At 48.9% G+C, this 19,315-nt stretch overlaps 1 protein-coding gene and 1 long non-coding RNA gene across 3 annotated transcripts in view; one reads left to right on the forward strand and one right to left on the reverse strand.

Annotated features, from left to right (window-relative positions):
• The window catches only part of LOC119394259 (uncharacterized), a 257,770-nt gene that overhangs the window by 212,694 nt on the left and 25,761 nt on the right, over positions 1-19,315 (forward strand). The window contains exon 3 of one of the 2 annotated variants that reach the window (XR_007416091.1): positions 14,183-14,465. The exons of the other annotated variant lie outside the window; for it this stretch is intronic. This is a non-coding gene — a long non-coding RNA (uncharacterized LOC119394259). Of the gene's footprint in view, positions 1-14,182; positions 14,466-19,315 lie in introns of those variants that run through there. 2 annotated transcript variants of the gene reach the window in all.
• Positions 4,030-19,315, reverse strand: part of LOC119394257 (doublesex- and mab-3-related transcription factor A2) — a 59,969-nt gene continuing 44,683 nt past the window's right edge. Inside the window, exon 2 of the mRNA XM_037661545.2 lies at positions 4,030-11,812. Within this exon, the coding sequence (XP_037517473.1) occupies positions 11,037-11,812 (776 nt within the window). The 3' untranslated portion in view covers positions 4,030-11,036. The remainder of the gene's footprint in view (positions 11,813-19,315) is intronic.

Raw genomic sequence — 19,315 nt, forward strand, 5'->3', positions numbered from 1 at the left:
GAGTTGCCGGTCCTCATGGGCGCTTGGAAGTTTCCTGTTTGTGACGACGATATACTCGGATTTGGCACTAGATAGAGTGAGCCCTCTTTCTTCTAGGTATCGAGCGGTAATGTCAATGGCCGACTGTAGCGTGTGTTGTATTTCTGATGGGGGACCTTTTTTGGCCCAGAGGGTGATGTCATCCGCATATATTGTAAAATGAAGGTCTGGTACAGATCTGAGATCGCGCGTCAGACCGTTGAGAGCGAGGGAAAAGAGTGTCGGTGACAAAATTGACCCTTGCGGCACACCTCGTTGGAGGTACCGCGTGCGTGCTTTGACTTCGTTTACCTGCACGGCAACCGTGCGGTCGGTAAGAAAATTTTTGACGTAGTTGTATAGCTTCTGTCCCGGTCGAATCGCTCTGAGTCCCTCAAGAACCGCTGCGTGAGTTACGTGATCAAAAGCCCCCTTGATCTCAAGGCCAACTATGGTGCGCAGTTGAGAGGTGCTGTATTCGGTGTACACATCCTGCAAAGCAAGCATCGCATCTTGCGTAGACATGTGTTTTCGGAAACCGATGACGCGTGGGTCAACCGGACAAGTTCTGTCCTGCTGCCAGAGTAGTCGCGTTAGCGCCATGCGCTCCATTAGTTTACCTGGACACGACGTCAGCGAAATCGGGCGAAGATTCGCAATTTCATTTGGTGCCTTATTGGGCTTGGGAATAGGAATGACCGTCGCCATTTTCCACTCTGCGGGTATATTGCCTGTTTCCCAAACTTGGTTGATGGTGTCCAGGAGAAATTGCAGTTGACTTTCCGGCAATTTTTCTTAACATCTTATTGCTTATCCCGTCCCGGCCTGGCGCTGTCTGCCGTTTGCAGGCGTCGATGGCCATTCGTAGCTCCCCCATTGAGAAGGGGCGGTCGAGATCGGAAGGAGTGTGGTCTGATAATATCGGAAGAGGATGAGTGCCACGGATGGTCGTAGCTGTTGGAAAGAAGTGCTCAGCGATTTGTTCAGCCAAGGTTTCCGAGTCAATCCTTTCTTGAGTTGCATTACTTCTAAGTGGTTCTTTCGTTTCGGTTGCCCAAGCAAGGTCCGAAAAAGAGACCACGCTCTGCTTGTGTGTAAGTTGTTGCCCTGCGTGCTCACAGATATCCAGCCAATTGTCGGTGGCCAACTTGTCCGCATACTCTTGCGCTTCTCGCGTGATCCCCTTCTATGCGGATTTGAGACGTTTGTTTTAGTTTGTTCCGTTTCCATCTCCTAATTAACGCATGCCTTTTGTCCCAGAGCGCCTACAAGGTGTCGGTCGATTTGTGGGTTGTCATCGTTGCGTTGAACTGCTTTGGTGGTTTGTCTATGTGCCATAAGGAGAGAGCGGTTCCAATCGTCAAGTGTCGACGTTTTTATGTTTGTTGAGACCCTGCGAAATGCGTCCCAGTCTGTGAGCTCCAGCGGTATTGAGTAGTACCCACGCCTGGGACCTCTTTGTCGATTAGGTAAGGGAATGGTAATTTCGAGGATGCAGTGATCACTGCCGAATGTTTCACCTAAATTGCGCCAGTCCGGTGTCTTATTAGTCCTGCTCCATGCCAAATCGGGATTGGTGTCACGTTGCACAGAATTACCAGGTTCGAGTGGGCGTGCTGACATCATTGAGAAGAGAGAGGTGGTGTGTGTGGGCTAAGTTGAGAAGGGTCATCCCGGCCTCCGAGGAGGCATGGTACCCCCAGTAGGTATGACTACTATTGAAGTCGCCTGTCCACAGCAAGTCCGATTTTTCAAGTTGCTTGAAAAGGTTGTGCCATGGGCTACGGTGCATTTTAGAATTAGGTAGGCGGTATGTATTTATGATGCTTATGTCGTACTGTCGGAAAAATCTACATTTCAAGAAAACGCTTTCTTCTTTGGCATTATTCAGGTAGTCGAGAGGTTCCTGCACAACGGTGTGTTGGTCCGATACCAGCGTTAAGGCCATGATTCGGTACGTGACTTGTGCAGTTCCATGCCCACGTTTTTGTGGGATGCTAGGAGCACTATAGGTTGTATAGCCAGGTAATGAGATTAATGCTAATGGTTCCTGGAGAACTATGACATCAGGTTTACGTGGTGATTGCGTGATGAATTGTAAGAGGGAGCTGCGTTTACGGCGAATACCTCGACAGTTCCACTGCCACACGATAATCCCCGCAGTAGGCTGTGACGAAACATGCTGAGAATTACTCGACGTTGCCATTGTTAGTATTGAACATGTTTATACGGATGGGCATCGTCACGAGCTGTACCACGTCTGCGCGTAGTTGCTGGCGTTTCTGAGGAGCTCAAGCGATTGCGCGAGCGATGCTAGTTGCTTTGAGGATCTCTACTTGTTGCGTCTGTATCTCGTCTTGTTGCTTCTGCAGAAGGTTAAGCTGTCTTTCTATTGCTTCTAGCCGCGTATCTGTCTCGGCCTTATATGCGAGAAAATAATGCGGTGGTGCTGGCACCTGTGGGCCAGCGTAAGATCGGAGTCGAGGTGGGTGAAGTGTAGGGGTGTTATGTTTGCTGGCACTGCGACCCAGTGGAGTGAAGGACGGACTCACCTTGTCCGATGGAGACTGCCTTGGCTGCTTGTGCGGGGGTTCTTCGGAAGACGCAGGCGGCTTCTGGGAGAGGAGTGCCCGAACATAACTTGGTGTTTTCGGCTTGGGTAGCGGTGGCGGTGGCGCCGGTCGTTTCGTTGTGTAGCCTGGCAGACTGCCAGACCGGGGTCGGGGTTCCGGTTGTGGGTCCGGTGTGGTATCTTGTAAAGCTGAAAACCGGTTCTGGAGCGGCAGAAAGGGATAGTTTTGGTCGTTCTTCTTTGTTGGTTTGGTGGTCGACTCTGGCTTGTTTGGCTTATCTGAGGCTCAGTAGAGTCCGTTGGTGTGCTCCTGAGTCGTCTTTTTTCCGCGGCGATGCGGGCGAGCTTGTCGGCTTGCTGTTTCTTGGGGCACCGTGGGTCGCGAGCCCCATGCGGTCCTTCGCAGTTGAAGCACTTAAGTTCACATTCGTGCGCTGTACGTTCGGGTTGTTGGCCGGCAGGGAACTGTTGACCACATGTCTCGCAACGAGTAATTCATGTGCCGTGGGACATACATCGGCGCTGGTGGCCTATGGTTAAACAAATGCTGCATTGTACCGCGCGAGGGCGAAAAGGTTGTGTTTTTGTGAGCCACAGGCCCATCTTGACTTCCTTGGGCACCGTGGCGCCCTTCACTGTGAGGAGTATAGTCTCTGACTGGCCTATTCGACGTGCTGCCAGAATCTGCCGGTCTTCGATGCTGATGATGCTGAGAAGCTGGTCGTCAGGAATATCCTTGGAAGGCCATGAACAACGCAGCGTGCGTGGTGTGCTTCGGCTGCCACATAGGCGGTCACATCGTGGCGTTTTCCGTTAAGTGTCAGTGAGCGCAAGCCAGCGAGTTTCTGCGTCGCTGATTCTCGCCCGCTTGTCGCCGCGACAAGGTTCTGTAGCGTTCTTACTTGTATGTTGACATCGCGCACCTCAGACGCCGTGAGTCCAGCAGCGACGCCGATGGCGTTGGTGACTTGATAGGTCGGATACTTCGCAAGGTTGAGCTGTGTGCCCAGTCTCAGGATGATGGTCTGTGGGCTACGTGGCGTCTCACAACAGCACAGGAGTGGCTTGATGATCGTCAAGCTGGGTGTTCCATGCTTGTTTCGTCTTCCATCACGCCGGAACGCAGGGTCGCGTTTCCCCCTGCCGCCGGTGAGGCTCCGGCGGTGAGGGGTTAGCGAGGCTGCCGTGTCGCAGGTGCGGGAAAAAGCATCCAAAACAAGTGTATACTGCTCCGAGCGTACCCTACATGATGTCCATGTGGTGCCGGAACACTGGTCCTATCCTTGAGAAAATTAGAACGTCGTAAATCCAGTAACACGGGTATTTCGGGCGAAAAACGCAGAGCCGTAGCGAGGTGCGTCTTGTCGCCTCAAGCCACCTAGCGGCCTCCACATCAGGGCAGAAAACTAAATCATACACTTCAACACGCAGAAGCCACGTTTCTGGACTCACAGCTTTTTATTTGGCAACGACATCCATGTACAAAATAACCTTTTACAAACTCCTCGGTACATTTTTATGTGCTTTAGTCCAAACATTCTTTATCCAAAATCTGTAAAATCTAGCAACACTCGTTCACCAACTGGAAAAGAAGATGTGCACTTGACAACGCGTGGCTCGTAACCAAAAGAGACTCTAGCGGCTGCGTCCGGTTTCTTGGCACAAACCGGGCCTGCTGTAAGTATACCGCACTAAACGGACAGACCAACGAGGCATGCCCCACTATCACAACTCAGGATATCACACTTCTGGCGCCCCTTACAGGCGAGCGGGTTCCCAAGGCTTTAAGACGACCTCGCAGCTGTTCGACACTTACTTTGCCAAAGCGCGTGCTTCCATTTATGACATAATAGCACAAATTATTTTGCTCGGTTCACTACTTTCGTCTCAGCAAGCAAACGTAACTGTGGCTCACTGGTTATTACGCTTCACATCCATCGAGCTCGACAGTAAACGCGTTACTTTTAAAGAAAACAAATAAAAGAAACGCACGGTGGTATCATCAAGGCCGGTGGGATCCAATCGGCATTAAATAAAGACCAATGTGGTGAACAAAAAAAAATAGACGCCAATAAGCAGCTACATGTTGATTAAAGGAAGGTACACGGATGGCACTGAGGCAGGTAAAAATGCTATAATGTTATTCGAAATAGAAGGAAAGCCTTGGCTGTTCTTAGCACGCAGACCATTGTGTCCCAACACGACTTCGTAGTAACGAACTAACTTGCGAAGGCTCTTAAACGGATCCCCTCAGCAATGCCAGCACGCTGTCAAATCCATAAAAGACAGATAAAAAAAAAAGAAAGCCTACTCTTGGTCAGTTTCTCTGAGGCATGAATGAGCCCGAGAAGGAACTTCGTGCATAAACCGAACTTCGCTACACCGCGAAGGACACTTGCTATCATCCGCGGCTTTCAGTTCTTATCACAGCATTCGCTTCAGTGCATATATATGCGGGAAGGTGATCACTCCCACATTGCATTGAGATACACAGCGAAACCTCCCTGTGTCCGAAAATGCGTTTTGGTGCAAATTTCAGTGCACGGTCAGCTTGACAAAAACGAAAAAGCATCGACTAGTTGCGTTCCACAAAAGCCACATGACGATGTTGGACTAGTCATTCAAGGCTGACATAAGAGAATTTCCATGTTCTGCTAAGTTCGAGACATTTCGTGCAACAAGATATGGGGTCGTGCCCGTACCTTACGCTCTTACAGTACAAAGGTTCAAACGGCCAATAGATTACAAAGACGCAACGCTGCATCTTTGTAATCTCTTGCCTCTTTGTTTTGTGTGCAGCGTTGGCGCTATGTAAGTGACAGTACGACTGAATTACTCGAACTTGTCCATATCACCATCCTCTAAAGATGCGGGAGATTTATGTTTGAGAGAAGTCAATTCAAACTTAAGCCAAAGAAACATGGAATCGGCAAAGGAAAAAAGAAAAAGGTTGAGGTACACATTCAAGAAGAAAGGGAGGTTTCGCCGCATTCGACCAGAACGTACTTCACTCACCACCGCGCACTATGCTCAGCGGTATACTTGGAGCTTCGCGCAACTCGCCAAACTTTGATGTCAAAACCCTACAAAAAACAATGAACTCTCGCGCACACACTTCTCACACCTTCGTCGTCGTCTACACGCACACGTATAAAAAGCGACGCCGGTCTTGATTGGAGAGTCCCATGATATGCACAAGTTACACAGGCACTAAGCTCAGCATTTTAAAGCGAGCCGCCCTAAGCAACCTGGCTTACTGCAGCACTTTCGCATTGCGTCAACATTTGTATGACGGCGACGTTCAGACTAGACCGGATAACTGAATTACGCGACAGATGAACAGATATTCGTCGCGATTGAACAAACTGGGGATACAGAACCCTTGCGCGTACTCTATAAGCTCGCACAAAAGTAACAATGTTCGCACGTCAAACGTATGGCATTCTCTACCTTACTTGCACAGCTTATCACAATCGGTTCTTCTTCTGTACATGGGGCGATGCCAGCTTATACTACTAGACGGTCACTCTCGAAAACATTAACGCATTATTATTACTTCTTAGGTTATAGAGCACATGGGACTCTCCAATTCACTCTTCTGTTGCAACAATCGTCGTACAAAACAACATACGGCTCAAAAAGGCCGGCATATTCTTCGAAACTTTGGCATAAGCACAAGCATATCTGACGGCACACTCACTGGGCAAGCAATCTGCAACACGACTGAGTTGACGCTCGGCACAAAACTTCCGGAGCGCCTCGTATCACACATTCGAGCAAGTTTGTCATCACAGCGATTGGTATAATGCACTTCTCGTTTTACAGGCACTGAACCGGGCACGTAGCGGGGACACACGAAAAAACGAAATCACAGAAGTCTTGGGTCACGCATTCTCGTAAACGAACGCTTGCTAGCAGCCGACAAGGCCAGGTTCGCTATGAAAATGCACTCATAATTTTCCTTCAAGAAGGCAGGCAAAACTGCAGATGATCTAGCCTCGCTACGTGCCGGAATCGGAATCTCAGCTGAACCAACGGGGATCCGACAGTCGAACGCAACGTCATGTGATAATCTCCACGCCTGACTTTCGTATTAAAAAAAAAGAAAAAGATTCGTGCGTACGCACAACAATCGAACGGTTCGATTTCCTTCTTAATCCCTGCAACCAGAATAGGTGGCGCAGTCGACTCTCGCCTTCGGGCAACATCTTGTCGGTACACACAGCACACAGACTTTATTAACATTCAGACACTAACAACCGGAAAGGCGGTATGGGAGAGACGGGCAGATATATGACGTTGCTCTTTTCTTTGTATTTCGCACGCGGAAAATACAGTGACGAGTGGTACAAGGGTGGAACCTCCAAGCTAGTGGAAAAGAATACACCAAAACAGGAAGGCGCGGCGATGCTCCACACGCGGTCTTCGAAAAAGCAGCCGACCGACTGATAGGTTTGCGCCACCACACGACTGAATAACGAGAACACTGACAACAACCGGGAGCGAATCGATACTCCTAAAAACGATGCGTACGACACTGGGACATGGAGTGGAAACGTTTACCTTCCCCGCCGCTCCTCAGAGTCACGGGCTGCGAGCAACCGTTCTCTCAAATCGTGGTCGAGTAATCAAAGGGGCCAGATGCAACTCACACGACCAGGCTGTGTTTTTTTTTTCCCTGTGAACAGCTTCTTGTGGCCCTTCGTGCAAACTGGTTTCTCCGACGGCAGCCGGGGACAAGGATGTCCGCGACTGCAATTTAAACAGGTGTCCGACACTTGGCTACGTTATATTATGTTGTATACATATATTTTGTTTCACATATAAAGCGGCATTCGGTGTCTTGCACCACATATCGAAAAAAGAAGCACCGCGAGTGCGTTTGTGTATATTAGCTACAAGATTGAAAAAGACGGGCGACTCGGCATGGTCGTTCCACTCACGAAGGAGAAGCTTTGAAACGTGTACGCAAATAGTGTACATTTGTATATTCAAAAGAAACAAAAGTAGAAGAGCCACTAGCGACATCCAGTGACGATGTTAAATTAATCGAACATGCAGATCTTCTGGTCAACGCTGTCAGGATTAGTTTGATGATGCGCTCTTTACCAAACAATGCATAGCAAAGGAAGTTCTTTCCTATCAAGGATACTCTGCCACTGTTGCCATGGGTCAATCGGCTTCATGTAAGCAATGTCCTACGGCATCCGTGTCCGTTAACAAGGAGACTACGTGACGAAGTAACGTTTACGTAACGAAGAAAACAGCTTCGTTCTCAAGTGAGGCGCCGTCGATACTAGATCTCTCACAAATTTGTCAGCATCATGCACACCCCGCAGGCATATTGTAGGCAAGTTTCCCATGAAAGTCACGAGTGGCAATCGGCTTGATGCAAGAGCGCGCGTGGAGTTTCTGTCAGGCGTAACAGCTAAATTAACTTTCTAGGCACACATAACGAGACATTGCTGCTAACCGGAGTAATGTAACCGCGTCCTGGCTAAGATTGACTTTGGAAACACGGTTCCAGTAGGTTCCAGGCGCTGACATGGAAGGTAAGAATAGGGGAGTGAAGTGACCTGCAATTTAAAACGCGTTCGTGAAGTGATGGTGACATCGACACATTAGCAGTGCGCATCCAGGCGATCAACCACTCAACGGAAACAAAGGCATGGACTTCGTCTCTCGAGTTTTAAGAATCGGAAAGTGTGACGTACCAGCGATGGTTGTAGAAAACCTATGTATCGTGCTTTATTCGGCAAGCCTATAGTTACCACGTCCACATGCACAGAGCTTCAACGGGCAATGTTCAAGTCAAGCATAATGATGTGCTCAACTGTGTTAGGACGTCTACGTTATAGGTCGCATACTGACAGTCAGTAGCTGCGGCTATGGCATAAATGCCAACAAATAAGCCAATAAGCCATTTCTTTCTCGAATACCTAGCTTATCATGTTCGTTTTGCTTGTATTTAGTGAAAGTGAAAAATGAAACCGAGTTCAATATACACACAGCATACAAACGAGGTTCGGTAGCTCTGTACAACACGCATCGCCATCTTAGTGTAACTGCACTCGTAGCTAGCCAGCTTTTCAAGATGTTCCACTTTTGGTAAGAATTCCTACTAACTCTCAGATTTCGCTTTCACTGATGATCACTGCTTCTTTGCCAGGGCAAGTTTTTCGACATTGAACACGGCGAACAGAATTCAGCGAGAACAGGATTTAACTACTCTACGATATTCTGAAATCTCTGTGCAGAGCGCACATCGCTTCATCGTAGTTAGCTCTACTGCGCACGCGTGCCTATTTAAAACACAACTTGTACAACACGAGCAAACGATCCTACCAAAAGACACCGGCAACATTCAACCATGCACTAATAAATGGAGAAAGTTACAATTCTTGAGCGGACACAGACGCACAGGTAAGTGTTTACCAAGAATAACTCACGCAACGAATTACAGGGCTCGGTATTTACAACGCTGAGGAGGGCAAAAGCATACAAAAGAAAAAAACGTCAGATGCCACAACAAGCATCCGAGTATGCTGTAGCGAACGCTTGTACAACATCGTTCGTCTAGACGGCCCTTCGCAACCAAGAGGAAACGCGCGGGCGCCGTGAAGCAAGACATACGTAATTACAAATATTTTTTAATGATATGCGCATGCTTAAGTCTGCGAGCGGCTGTCGCAGAACGTAAGGTTGATCGCTGACGCCAATACAACGTGTCAAACGCAGCGCGAAGGCTCAACAAAAAATAAATATCTCCATTTTTTCGTTTTTACCGAGTGAAAGTGGGACGGCAGCCGGCGGCGTAACGCATAAAGGTTACTCTGTTTTCTAAGCATTACTAAAAGACTCTGCGGCCGTTCCGATTCTCTACAAACACATTTGCACCGTAACAAATGTAGTCTATTCTTCCGACAGGGAGAAAAACATGCCGTTACTATTGTTATAAATAAGTAGTGAACGTACATCTCCACGAGTTAATTTACGGCGTCCTTACGCGACAAAATAACGTGCCTATAAGACCTTCCTTTTCTTTATAAAACGTGTTCTCTTTTAACCCCTCTGACATTTAGTCAATCGCGTTGTCTTTCTAGAGCCGTCATAGCCTTCGCTAATATAATACCAACAATTTCTAGCTGTATAGAAAATGGTGAATCACGAAACATGCCACTCATTCAAACATTTACCTATAGTGATGAATGCTTGCGGATGAGTGTTAGGTGACAGAGGAGCATTTCGGAGAGAGCAGCAAACAGACCTGGATGCCGTTTTTAAGTCACAACCGAATCCATAGACACAGTCATCAGCTACCTTCCAGTAATTGTAGCAGATATAATGCTATGCACTATCTGATGAAGGACCAAGAGCGACGTCGGAATTTTAAAGAGCTGTATCTTCTCACCATTACCGTTTCTCATTTCGCTCCATGCGCAAAGTTGTCTATAGTTGCCCGCGCCGTTCTGGCGCATTGCATCAGCTTGACGAAAGCACACGAAGGTCAAATTTCAAAGCGAGCGTGCCACATTCAAATAGGATCAAACATTTGAATTATTTTGTGAGTGACTGGGTACACGCACACACACTTGTGCTAATAGATGAATGATGCGAGCTTGGATGAAAGAAAATTCGTCGATAATGAGAATTCCATAAAAGATGAGCGTCACTGTGCGTTTGCAGCGTAGTTCAGGTCGCGCCTGCGAACATCCGAACAATGAATGCATCGTGCAACCAAAGAAAGAACAATAAAAAAAACAACAATACAGGCATCAGCTTCACACTTCACGAGAAAATCCACCATAACGTTTTTGCTCCTTAGTAGGGAAGAAGCAGTGTACAACAGCAGTATAGGCAACTGGATTGTCGCCGAAAGTGCATGAGCAGACATCAGCACCTTTGTTGAGGATACGGTGAATAATTCTTTTCTTTCACACGCACGGGCGAACGGCTGGCGTGTTGCAATCCTCAGATAACGGCTGTTCCATAGAATGAAATCATATTAATGTTAATAATAATAACACCACGTGCTCACGCTGCGAATGCAGATAAATATTTACACTGTAAACGGAGACAATAAAATTCAAACTTTGTGTCACTAAGTCAAGCTGAAGAAGATGCTCACTAAGACGAAAACTCTGGAGCAACCGTGCACTGATAGGGAGGACAACAATAATGGAGCTCCGACGCCGACGACCTAAAAAAAATGTGTGAGCAAATACAAGAACACAACGCGGCCACTGGCCAGAAAAGAATAAAGACCGTTCGAACACGTGTTCTCCCTTTTCCACTTTCAAGCCACCGCAGTTCGCCGCGCGACACGGGCCAAAGTTCCAACTTCAACAGATATACATATAGGTCCCAAGCGGCTGACAAACGCACAAACAAACACACGCAGCACCAGAATGAGCACGTCCGACGAGCCCCGACTCACTGGGGACACTCAGTCCCACCAGAGGAGCGACGGCGCGTAAGACGACAGCGGGATGCCCGGATGGTGGCCGTGGTGGTCGAAGTGCAGGGACATGCCGGCGGCGGCAGCAGCAGCAGCCGCGGCGGCCGCCGCGTTGCGGTCGTACGCGTACATCGACTGCGAGTAGGAGTTGACGGTCGACGACGCTTGCGCAACGCTGGTTGTCGCCGCGACGGCGGCGGCGGTTGCCGTGACGACGGCGTCCACCCCGGTAGCAGCGGGGATGGAGCCGGACAGCGACGCCACAGAGTCGTATCTCGACGGGCTCGTCGCGGCGGCTGCAGCGGCCGCTGCCGCCGACATCGTCGTCGTCGGTATGGGCCTGGGCAGTCTGGCAGCGGCTGCAGCTGCGGCAAGGTGGAGCGGCGCGGTCGTGTGGGCCGGCACCGATGGTGCACCGGCAAATGTCGTCGAAGGAGGAGGCGGTGGCGGTACCGTACCGGCAGCGGCTGCGGCAGCCGCTGCAAGGTAAGGCGACACGCCGGGCGGCGTCCTGGTCCACGGCTCGTAGGGTCGGTGAGGGCTCGGCGGTAGCGGGAACGGAAGCGGCATGAACAGCGGCGGCGAGGTGTCGCCGGCCCCGAACAGAGGCGAAGCGCCGGCGGCCGTGGCGCCGTACAGCGAGTGCGGCAGCGGGAAGGACGACGACGAGGAGGAAGAGGAGGAAGGAGACGGCGAGTACGGGGACGGCGGCAGCGACGAAGGCAGCGAGGCCAGGCTCACGTCGGCGGGCGTCACGCAGTCAGCTGCACGAGAGAGAAGACAGAACAACACTTGGATTGACACTTGATAGAGCACATAGAGTTCTACAATATCAAAAAATCTTGCCGATACTCTGTAATTCAGTGGCATGTAATCTTGCCGATTGCATGCCCCTGAATCGTAGGTTAACTCTAACATGAATGTTTGGCTGCAGTTCACTGGAACTTGGGCTAACGACCACTCAGAGCGATCGTTACGAAGAAGAAGTGGGACCTTCGTTTAACAGGGATCACGCAGATATACAACACAGACGAATACTAGCGTGTATTTTAGATCGAAAACTATCACCGCCATGTCTCGTAAGGTAATTGATTGCGTCGAAATGACCGTGAGCCACCCAAGCGCATGTCTTTCACGTCGCGTGATCCGTTGCGGAGAGGCGTCGTAGCTGCGCTCGCTGGGAGCCTCGCCGCGGCGGTACCACGTGACCAGGCGAGTAGGCGAAGCTTTAACGGCCGCTTCATCCGTGCTTGGTCGCTCAGTCTCAACATGGATAGATATAGTTAGACGACAGGCAGCGAAATCTCACAGGCAAAGACAAAGTTACCTGCTGAAACACCGAAGCAAAGGGAGGCCAGAATAAACTGTTATAGAGAAGCTTACAAAGCGCGGAAGAGTGTCAAGATTGAAGCTACTGCAGCCGTCGCTATTGCCAAAGACTTCGCGGACCACAGGACCACCTTCGTCACCATTCAATAAACAAACACACCATCAAATTTGCAATGACTCCTTATTTCAACGAAACACTATGTGCATTCTCTTTACAAAACCAAGACAAACATACCTTTATCTAGTGATAACTAGGTTTACAAAATTTAAACCTTAGCCATTTCTTTCTTTGGAACCAGTCTCAATCTCGCTTTTTAAGACGAAAGTATTTTATGCCGGGGTCCAACAAGACTTCAATGACATCATTTCTGTCACGGAAATGACGTTCTAAAATGCACACGAACAGATGCTGATCTCGCGCTGTGGCTAGAAAGCTGACATCATCGATACTACATGCCGCCAAAGCACCGCCACCAGCCAAAACACAATGTTGCCAAAGAGCAACGCCACGCTATCTCGCCATAATGGTCCCCGCAGTGTGTCTTCGCCCATCGCAGTTAATCCTCGACAATACGGCGCCGAAGGTAGTCGTAGCGCGATAAACGCTGCCAGCGAAGCCTAAGGAGCAGAAATGCCTGGGTGTTGCGTATCGCTGTGCAGTAACCACTGCAGAAATGGCGTGTGAATGCTCCGCTTGCCAACGAGCCAGAGCCGACGAAAACATTGGCTTGTTGAAGTGAAGCGAGACTGCTGGGAGCCCACCACTGCGTCTCACGCTTGATCTGTGAGCACCGCGTATTTTGTTCACCGTTTTTTTGCTGCAGGACACGTCATATGTGTTTGCCGGTGCTTGCCGCGTTCAGGCATTCGGAGTAGGACGCCTACGTATAGGACGCTTCCCTGCGTTCGTACGGAGACGTGCTCGCTATTCGTGAGCTGTAGCCTCCTCCGCGTGAACAAGCGGCAGCGTCACTCAGCAGTACGTCGCAAGAGTTTGTGTGCGGGCTGCGACTTTGAAGACACGGCAAGCCACTGCTAACCATGCAGATCACGAGAAAATCCAGTCACGGTAGCCCTTGTGTATAGCAAGAGCGCTTTGCGTAGCTCAGGGAAGCGGTGGTAAGGACTATAATGGCGGCGCACAAGAAACATGCCAAATTTGATAGAAACTGGCAACAGCGTGCCCACTACAGCGTGCCCAAACTCTCGACAGCGTGCCCACATGCCTGTCGGGATATTACGAAATAAGCTTTCGGAGAAAATAACGGTGACAGGAGCTCGCAATATCGGAGTGTTATTTCTGAAGCCACACACACACACACACACACACACACACACACACACACACACACACACACACACACATGGATGCAGTACGTGGACTTGATGCACAAAGCTTGTAGTTGCTATCACTTCGCCATTGTCGGTTGCCTGCGCTAGTGATGGCTAAAGCATAAGAATGTTCCGAAATTTTCTTTTGCAACAAATTGTAGCATAACATATTTTGTGCGTACGTGCGTGCGTGCGTGCGTGCGCGCGCGCGCGCGCGCGTGTGTGTGTGTGTGTGTGTGTGTGTGTGTGTGTGTGTGTGTGTGTGTGTGTGCGTGCGCGCGTGTGCGTGTGCGGTATTTGTCTCGAAACTTGCTCTTGTTCTTGAAACTTGCTCAGGGTAAATGTTTGCGTCTTTTGAAAACGATGTACCTTTTCTTCTGCCTAGTAGATCTTTTTTCTCGGTGCTCCTTTAATATCGAACGCCTATTCAGTGAAAAACTTAATTCGACGTTTCTTATTTTTATTTTGCGCAGGTCTCGTGGAGCGCTTTTTTTTTTTCATTTTTTGGGAGCACTGGACGTCGGCATATGGCGACGTACAGGGTAAGCTGATGCTGATGCTGACCGTGATTATTATGCGCACTGCCAGGCGCAGCAATGTGGTTATAAAGAGAGCCTCGAGGGCGCTCGGCGCTGCGAAAGTATGTTATTGAAAGCGGATATTAAACCGTTCTACAGAAAAATATAGTGCCGCCATTGATGAACAAGAAGACCTTGAGAACGTGAAAAAGCGAGAAAGAAGTACTTCTACAGTATAACAGGTAAAACTAAATAAAGGTTACAACAAAATACAAAGTGCCTCCAGCCCATTAATAGTGCAGACATCGGCGAATAATCCTCCTGCGAACGCTAATACAATTACTATATTCTCGACCTAAAAAAGGCGTCTGCGATGGCTGTAACTGACGCACCATGTGCTTAACGAATTCTTATAGGTTCCGAGGACACAATGATAACCGAAGGAAACCACTTTTTTTTTTGTTTTACGATCTCAATCGAGGGAAATTTTACGGGCCCAAAATAAATAAATTAATAAATTATTAATAATGCACGAAAGACATATAAGAAACTAATTTTCAGACATAGTTCTTTTGGTAATTTATAATGAAATTGCAAATTCTTGTAACAAACAGAGAAAATGCTTTGGAAGGCAGCTTACGAATTGCATTCGTGCAGTTAAGTCGAATACGTCAGAAGCGCGAAACATCAAATGCTTCAAAACGCTAAACGCTGTAGCGCTGTGCATATCTTTCCAAAAATTGCGGTTTACGCGGTATCATCACTAAACGGACATGGTATTACATGAATACATTACGTGTCAAGCTGATTATGAAGCGCGACATTCGTAGCGGCTCGGCTGCCAAGCCTGTGCTCGTTTATTGTAGCTAATCAGCTCTTGTTAGCGGACGGACAGACGGTTATAGATAGGTGGATGGATCGACGGATTTCTGTGACGTCACACTATACTGCTTTCCTCTACAGAATGTGCTGCCTAAGTTGAAAAAGAAAAAAAAGGAGAGAATGAGAATGAAAGAAAACAACGAAAGAAACAAGCGGACAAACGTTCTGCTTGTTTAGAGAGAGAAAGGGTACAGGAACTTCGTTTCCGAAAATGCTCGCAATTCCACTTGAAGTTCATGGGCCCGCGCACTGTGCGACGCAGTGCACGTTAAAGAACACCAGATGGTCGAAATTTCCGGAGCTCCTACTACGGCGTCCCTCATAATCATATCGTGGTTTTGTGACGCAATACCCCAGGGTAATATTAATATTTCATTGCGCAGAATTATAAGGCAAACGAGGGAACAATTCTGCTATTTCACTAGTTCAGGCTTTGCTGTTCAATAGGACGCAGACCAGACTTGAGGCGATCAGCGGAAACCTTCAATAAAATTGTTTCGTCAGCACTGCAGTGCTCGAAAGTGTTTAAGAGCACGTTGGAGGAAGTCGAGAGATTCCTGCGTTGGTCACGCGAGCTATTCTTACTCGACAACACTGGCTACGTCGAAATTACCTAAAAACGTCTCGCTGTTCATTGTGTGTTCAATGTCGAAGGCATCTGGCCGATGCGCATTGCGCCCTTTGGGGCGTACGCCCTTGACTATCACTGAGGAGCTCTTCAATGAAGAGAAACGTCTCCGCTAAACGCTTCTGCCTGGTATGATTACAGTCCTCGCGAACTGCTCCTGCGTATTGTTTGCTTACCCATTTACCTATCAAACGTCCCTTTTACATCGCTTTTGGGCACAGCATCACGGGATATAAAAAGACACAAGGTAGTTTCTCCGCGACAGATCTAGGACACATCGCTGTCGGCAACCCTTTCATGCCGCGACGTTTACGCTACGGTCCACCCGCCACGCGAGTGAAGACTAAGAAAATGTGTCAGACGGCGAGTAGCGGCGCGACCGAGACAAGACTGCGCGTGCGCGCGAATCCCAATCCACAGCCTTCTAATACTGTGCAGCAAATCATGAAGCTGACGCGGGAGTTCAGCAACATCAGAGACCATATAGTAATGATTTGCCGGGAATTTTACGAACGCCAAAACCACGAAGTGATAATGGGGGACACCTCAGTGGAGGGCTCCGAAAATTTTGACCATGTGGGGTTCTTTAACGTGCACTGACATCGCACAGTACACAGGCCCCTAGCATTTTCGCCTCTATGGAAATTGCGTCCAACGCGACGGGAACGAAACCCGTGTCCTTCGGGTCAGCAGTCGAGCGCCGTAACCACTGCACCTCCGCGGAGGCCCGACATCAGTGCGCAAAAATACAAGCCGCACACACAGCAATCAAACTAAACAATGCGATGACACCATGGATATCGTGACTGGGTAATACGTGAGAGCCGGCCACTAAATGAAGACTTTTTTTGCTAAAGTGTATAAGTATTTGAACCTTCGGGTTTTAAACTGATGCTTTATATTTGCGAAATCCACAAAGTACACAGTTATGCACTTAATTCGAATTCATAAGAAGGGTTCGGTGTTGCCACGTTAATGCCACCTTAAACCGCACAAACTGATAAATTGATGACGTAACAGACCTAAGGCGGTGACATCCATGGATTGTAAGTAAAATGTTTTTCAAGTATGGCTGTATACCGACTGCGTCATAGCCGTTTCAACTGCCACTACAGTGCACGCATTTAGCGGCTACTTCGCGTGCACTTAAGCGCAGACATGGACGCACAATTAAAGAAAAAAACAACAGCTGAAGAAAGAGGCGAGAAAAAGTGGCCGGGAGAGTGACGCGAGCAAGAAAAAACAGTGTGCAGAGAGTTGAGCGGGAAAAAGAAAACAAGCACGGACGAAATTGGCCCCTTCGGCGAGAAGATATAAAGTTTCTCCCGGGGCATTCAACTTTGCGAGAGCAAACCGGGCGGCCCGTTCTCGCGCTTCGGTGATACACAAAAGGCTCGACTTGAAAAGAGCTGCGCTTGTTCCGTTTGAGTGAGCCGCTGGCGGACAAGAGAACAAAATTGTCGCCGCCGACTCATGCAAACGACGGCGTAGGCGCCGATTGCGCGCGAGTGCGTGACCAGAACGCTTTAGATTAGCAGCAACAGCAGCCTCCGCAGAGGGCGCTTGCTTGCATTGCCTTTCCTTCTATGTGAGGCGTCCGCCAATGCCTCCTCTACGCGCGCGTTGTGGCGCAAACACGCAACAATGAAGTAAGGTTAGGCGAGAGGAAAGGGTATACGGAATACAATCGAAACAAACAAGGATCTTCAAAAGGGCTTTTGGTTAGAGACGTGCGAGACACTGTGAGAAACACGACTAGCCGCAAATAAGTGATACCACATTTCGTTCATCTTCGCTGGTGGTCCGCACGCCCGAATAATCGGTAATTTATGAGTTGGTGAAGAAACGCGCAAGGCGCTGGAAGTGATAAAGGAATACGTCTACTTAGGGCAGGTAGTGAATGCATAGCGGAACCATGAGGCTGAAGTAATTAGAAGAATGGGGTGGAGTAGGTTTGTTAGGTGTCCTCAGATAATGACTGGCAGTTTTCTAGCATTCTGCCCAGAGCAAGAGCATATAACTGCATCTCACCGGTACTTACATACAGGGCAGCAACCTGGGGGATTACGAAACGGGTTTAGCTTAACTTGAGGACGACGCTGCGAGCCATAGAAAGGAAAATGATAGGTATTACCTTAAGGGACAAGAAGAGAGCGGAGAGAGTCAAGGGAAAAACGGACGTTAAGGACATGTTAGTCGAAATATGGAAGAATAAACGGGCATGGGTAGGGCACCTAGCGAGACGCCAAGATAACCGCTTGTTACTAAGAGTAAGATACTGGATTCCAAGAGGAGGCAAGCGAGAGAGGAGGTACCGGGGGCCGGTAGAAAGTTGGGTGCTCCCAGCTTCACTACAGGCAGCGCAAGCAGCTTGTCGTGTGACCGCGTGTGCGTGGCATCAGTGAACTGGAATGTCGAGAGACCACGTGCCAGCTGTTCGTGTGCACGAGCTCTGACCGACGGGCCATTTCACGTGGTGGGCATTACTTACGTATAATTTCTTTAATCCTGCATATATTCTGACGCTATTTATTTATCAAGATAGCTAATGATGAGTTGTTGCAAGAGCGGATAGCCAACGCTACAAAAAGTGATGTTACACCAGAGCCGTTATAACCGGTCAGTAATCATGCTATCGATTGTGACAATGCATGGGATCTGCCGGAATTTTCAATATGTATGTTCGCTGTTCGCTTTGTTGACCGAGACTGTAAATCACTTGTGGCGCATACCCGCATAATATGAACTCTGGTATGCGGATATGCGCCTACACGCGACTGAGGGAAAGGTTTTCATGGTGTACGCGACAGCCATTTTGCGTTATTCGTTATGACCCATGAATCGTGTTCGTCATACACAGATCTGCTGCTATGCTAATTTTGGTATATTACAAGTTATGGAGACGACCGGCAGAGCGCCAACATGTGGGCGGCTAAATAGATATGCAGATAGAAACGGCCAAAGTACCGTAGGTTCTCTAAGAAATGCTTCGCATTTAAAAGCATGAAACTCAATTAGACATTATGTTATCTAGGCATTCCCTATGATCATGTGGCAATAATTAAGTAGAGTGGAATAACTAATACCCTGACTCAACAAGTGTCGCTACCCTTATCCCCCGCACGCATACTCAACGTCAAGTCGTAGAGCCGCCGCCCATGGCGAAGTAGAATGCAGCCACAGTTCCCTGCGAGGCTCATCTCGTTTGGCACGCGCGCCAGTCAATCGGCCTGAAAGGCGGCTGCCCCCGCAAACACCGGTGTGGAAGAAAGTGACACTGTAATGCTTTTCAGCCACTCCCAGCAACAAGTTAACGCGCGCCGTCGCTCGCCGCCGACCTAGCCCGAGCACACGCGCTACAAACACACACGCTCACACACACAGTTGCTTGCATAGGCTTCATTCATAGTGCAACACGCCTGTCATTATGGTAATTAATGATCCCTCGCTGGGCGTAACGGCTGCCGTGAGCGTTACGAGTAGGGGGAGAAACGTGTTCCGAAGCGAGAGCGTCGCACAGTAGGCGTGTAAAAGTCAGCAAACGATGTCTGTGTACCGTGACCACGCTTCGAACAAAG

The sequence above is a fragment of the Rhipicephalus sanguineus genome, chromosome 5 (assembly GCF_013339695.2).
Source record: "Rhipicephalus sanguineus isolate Rsan-2018 chromosome 5, BIME_Rsan_1.4, whole genome shotgun sequence".
NCBI classification, from domain to species: domain Eukaryota; kingdom Metazoa; phylum Arthropoda; class Arachnida; order Ixodida; family Ixodidae; genus Rhipicephalus; species Rhipicephalus sanguineus.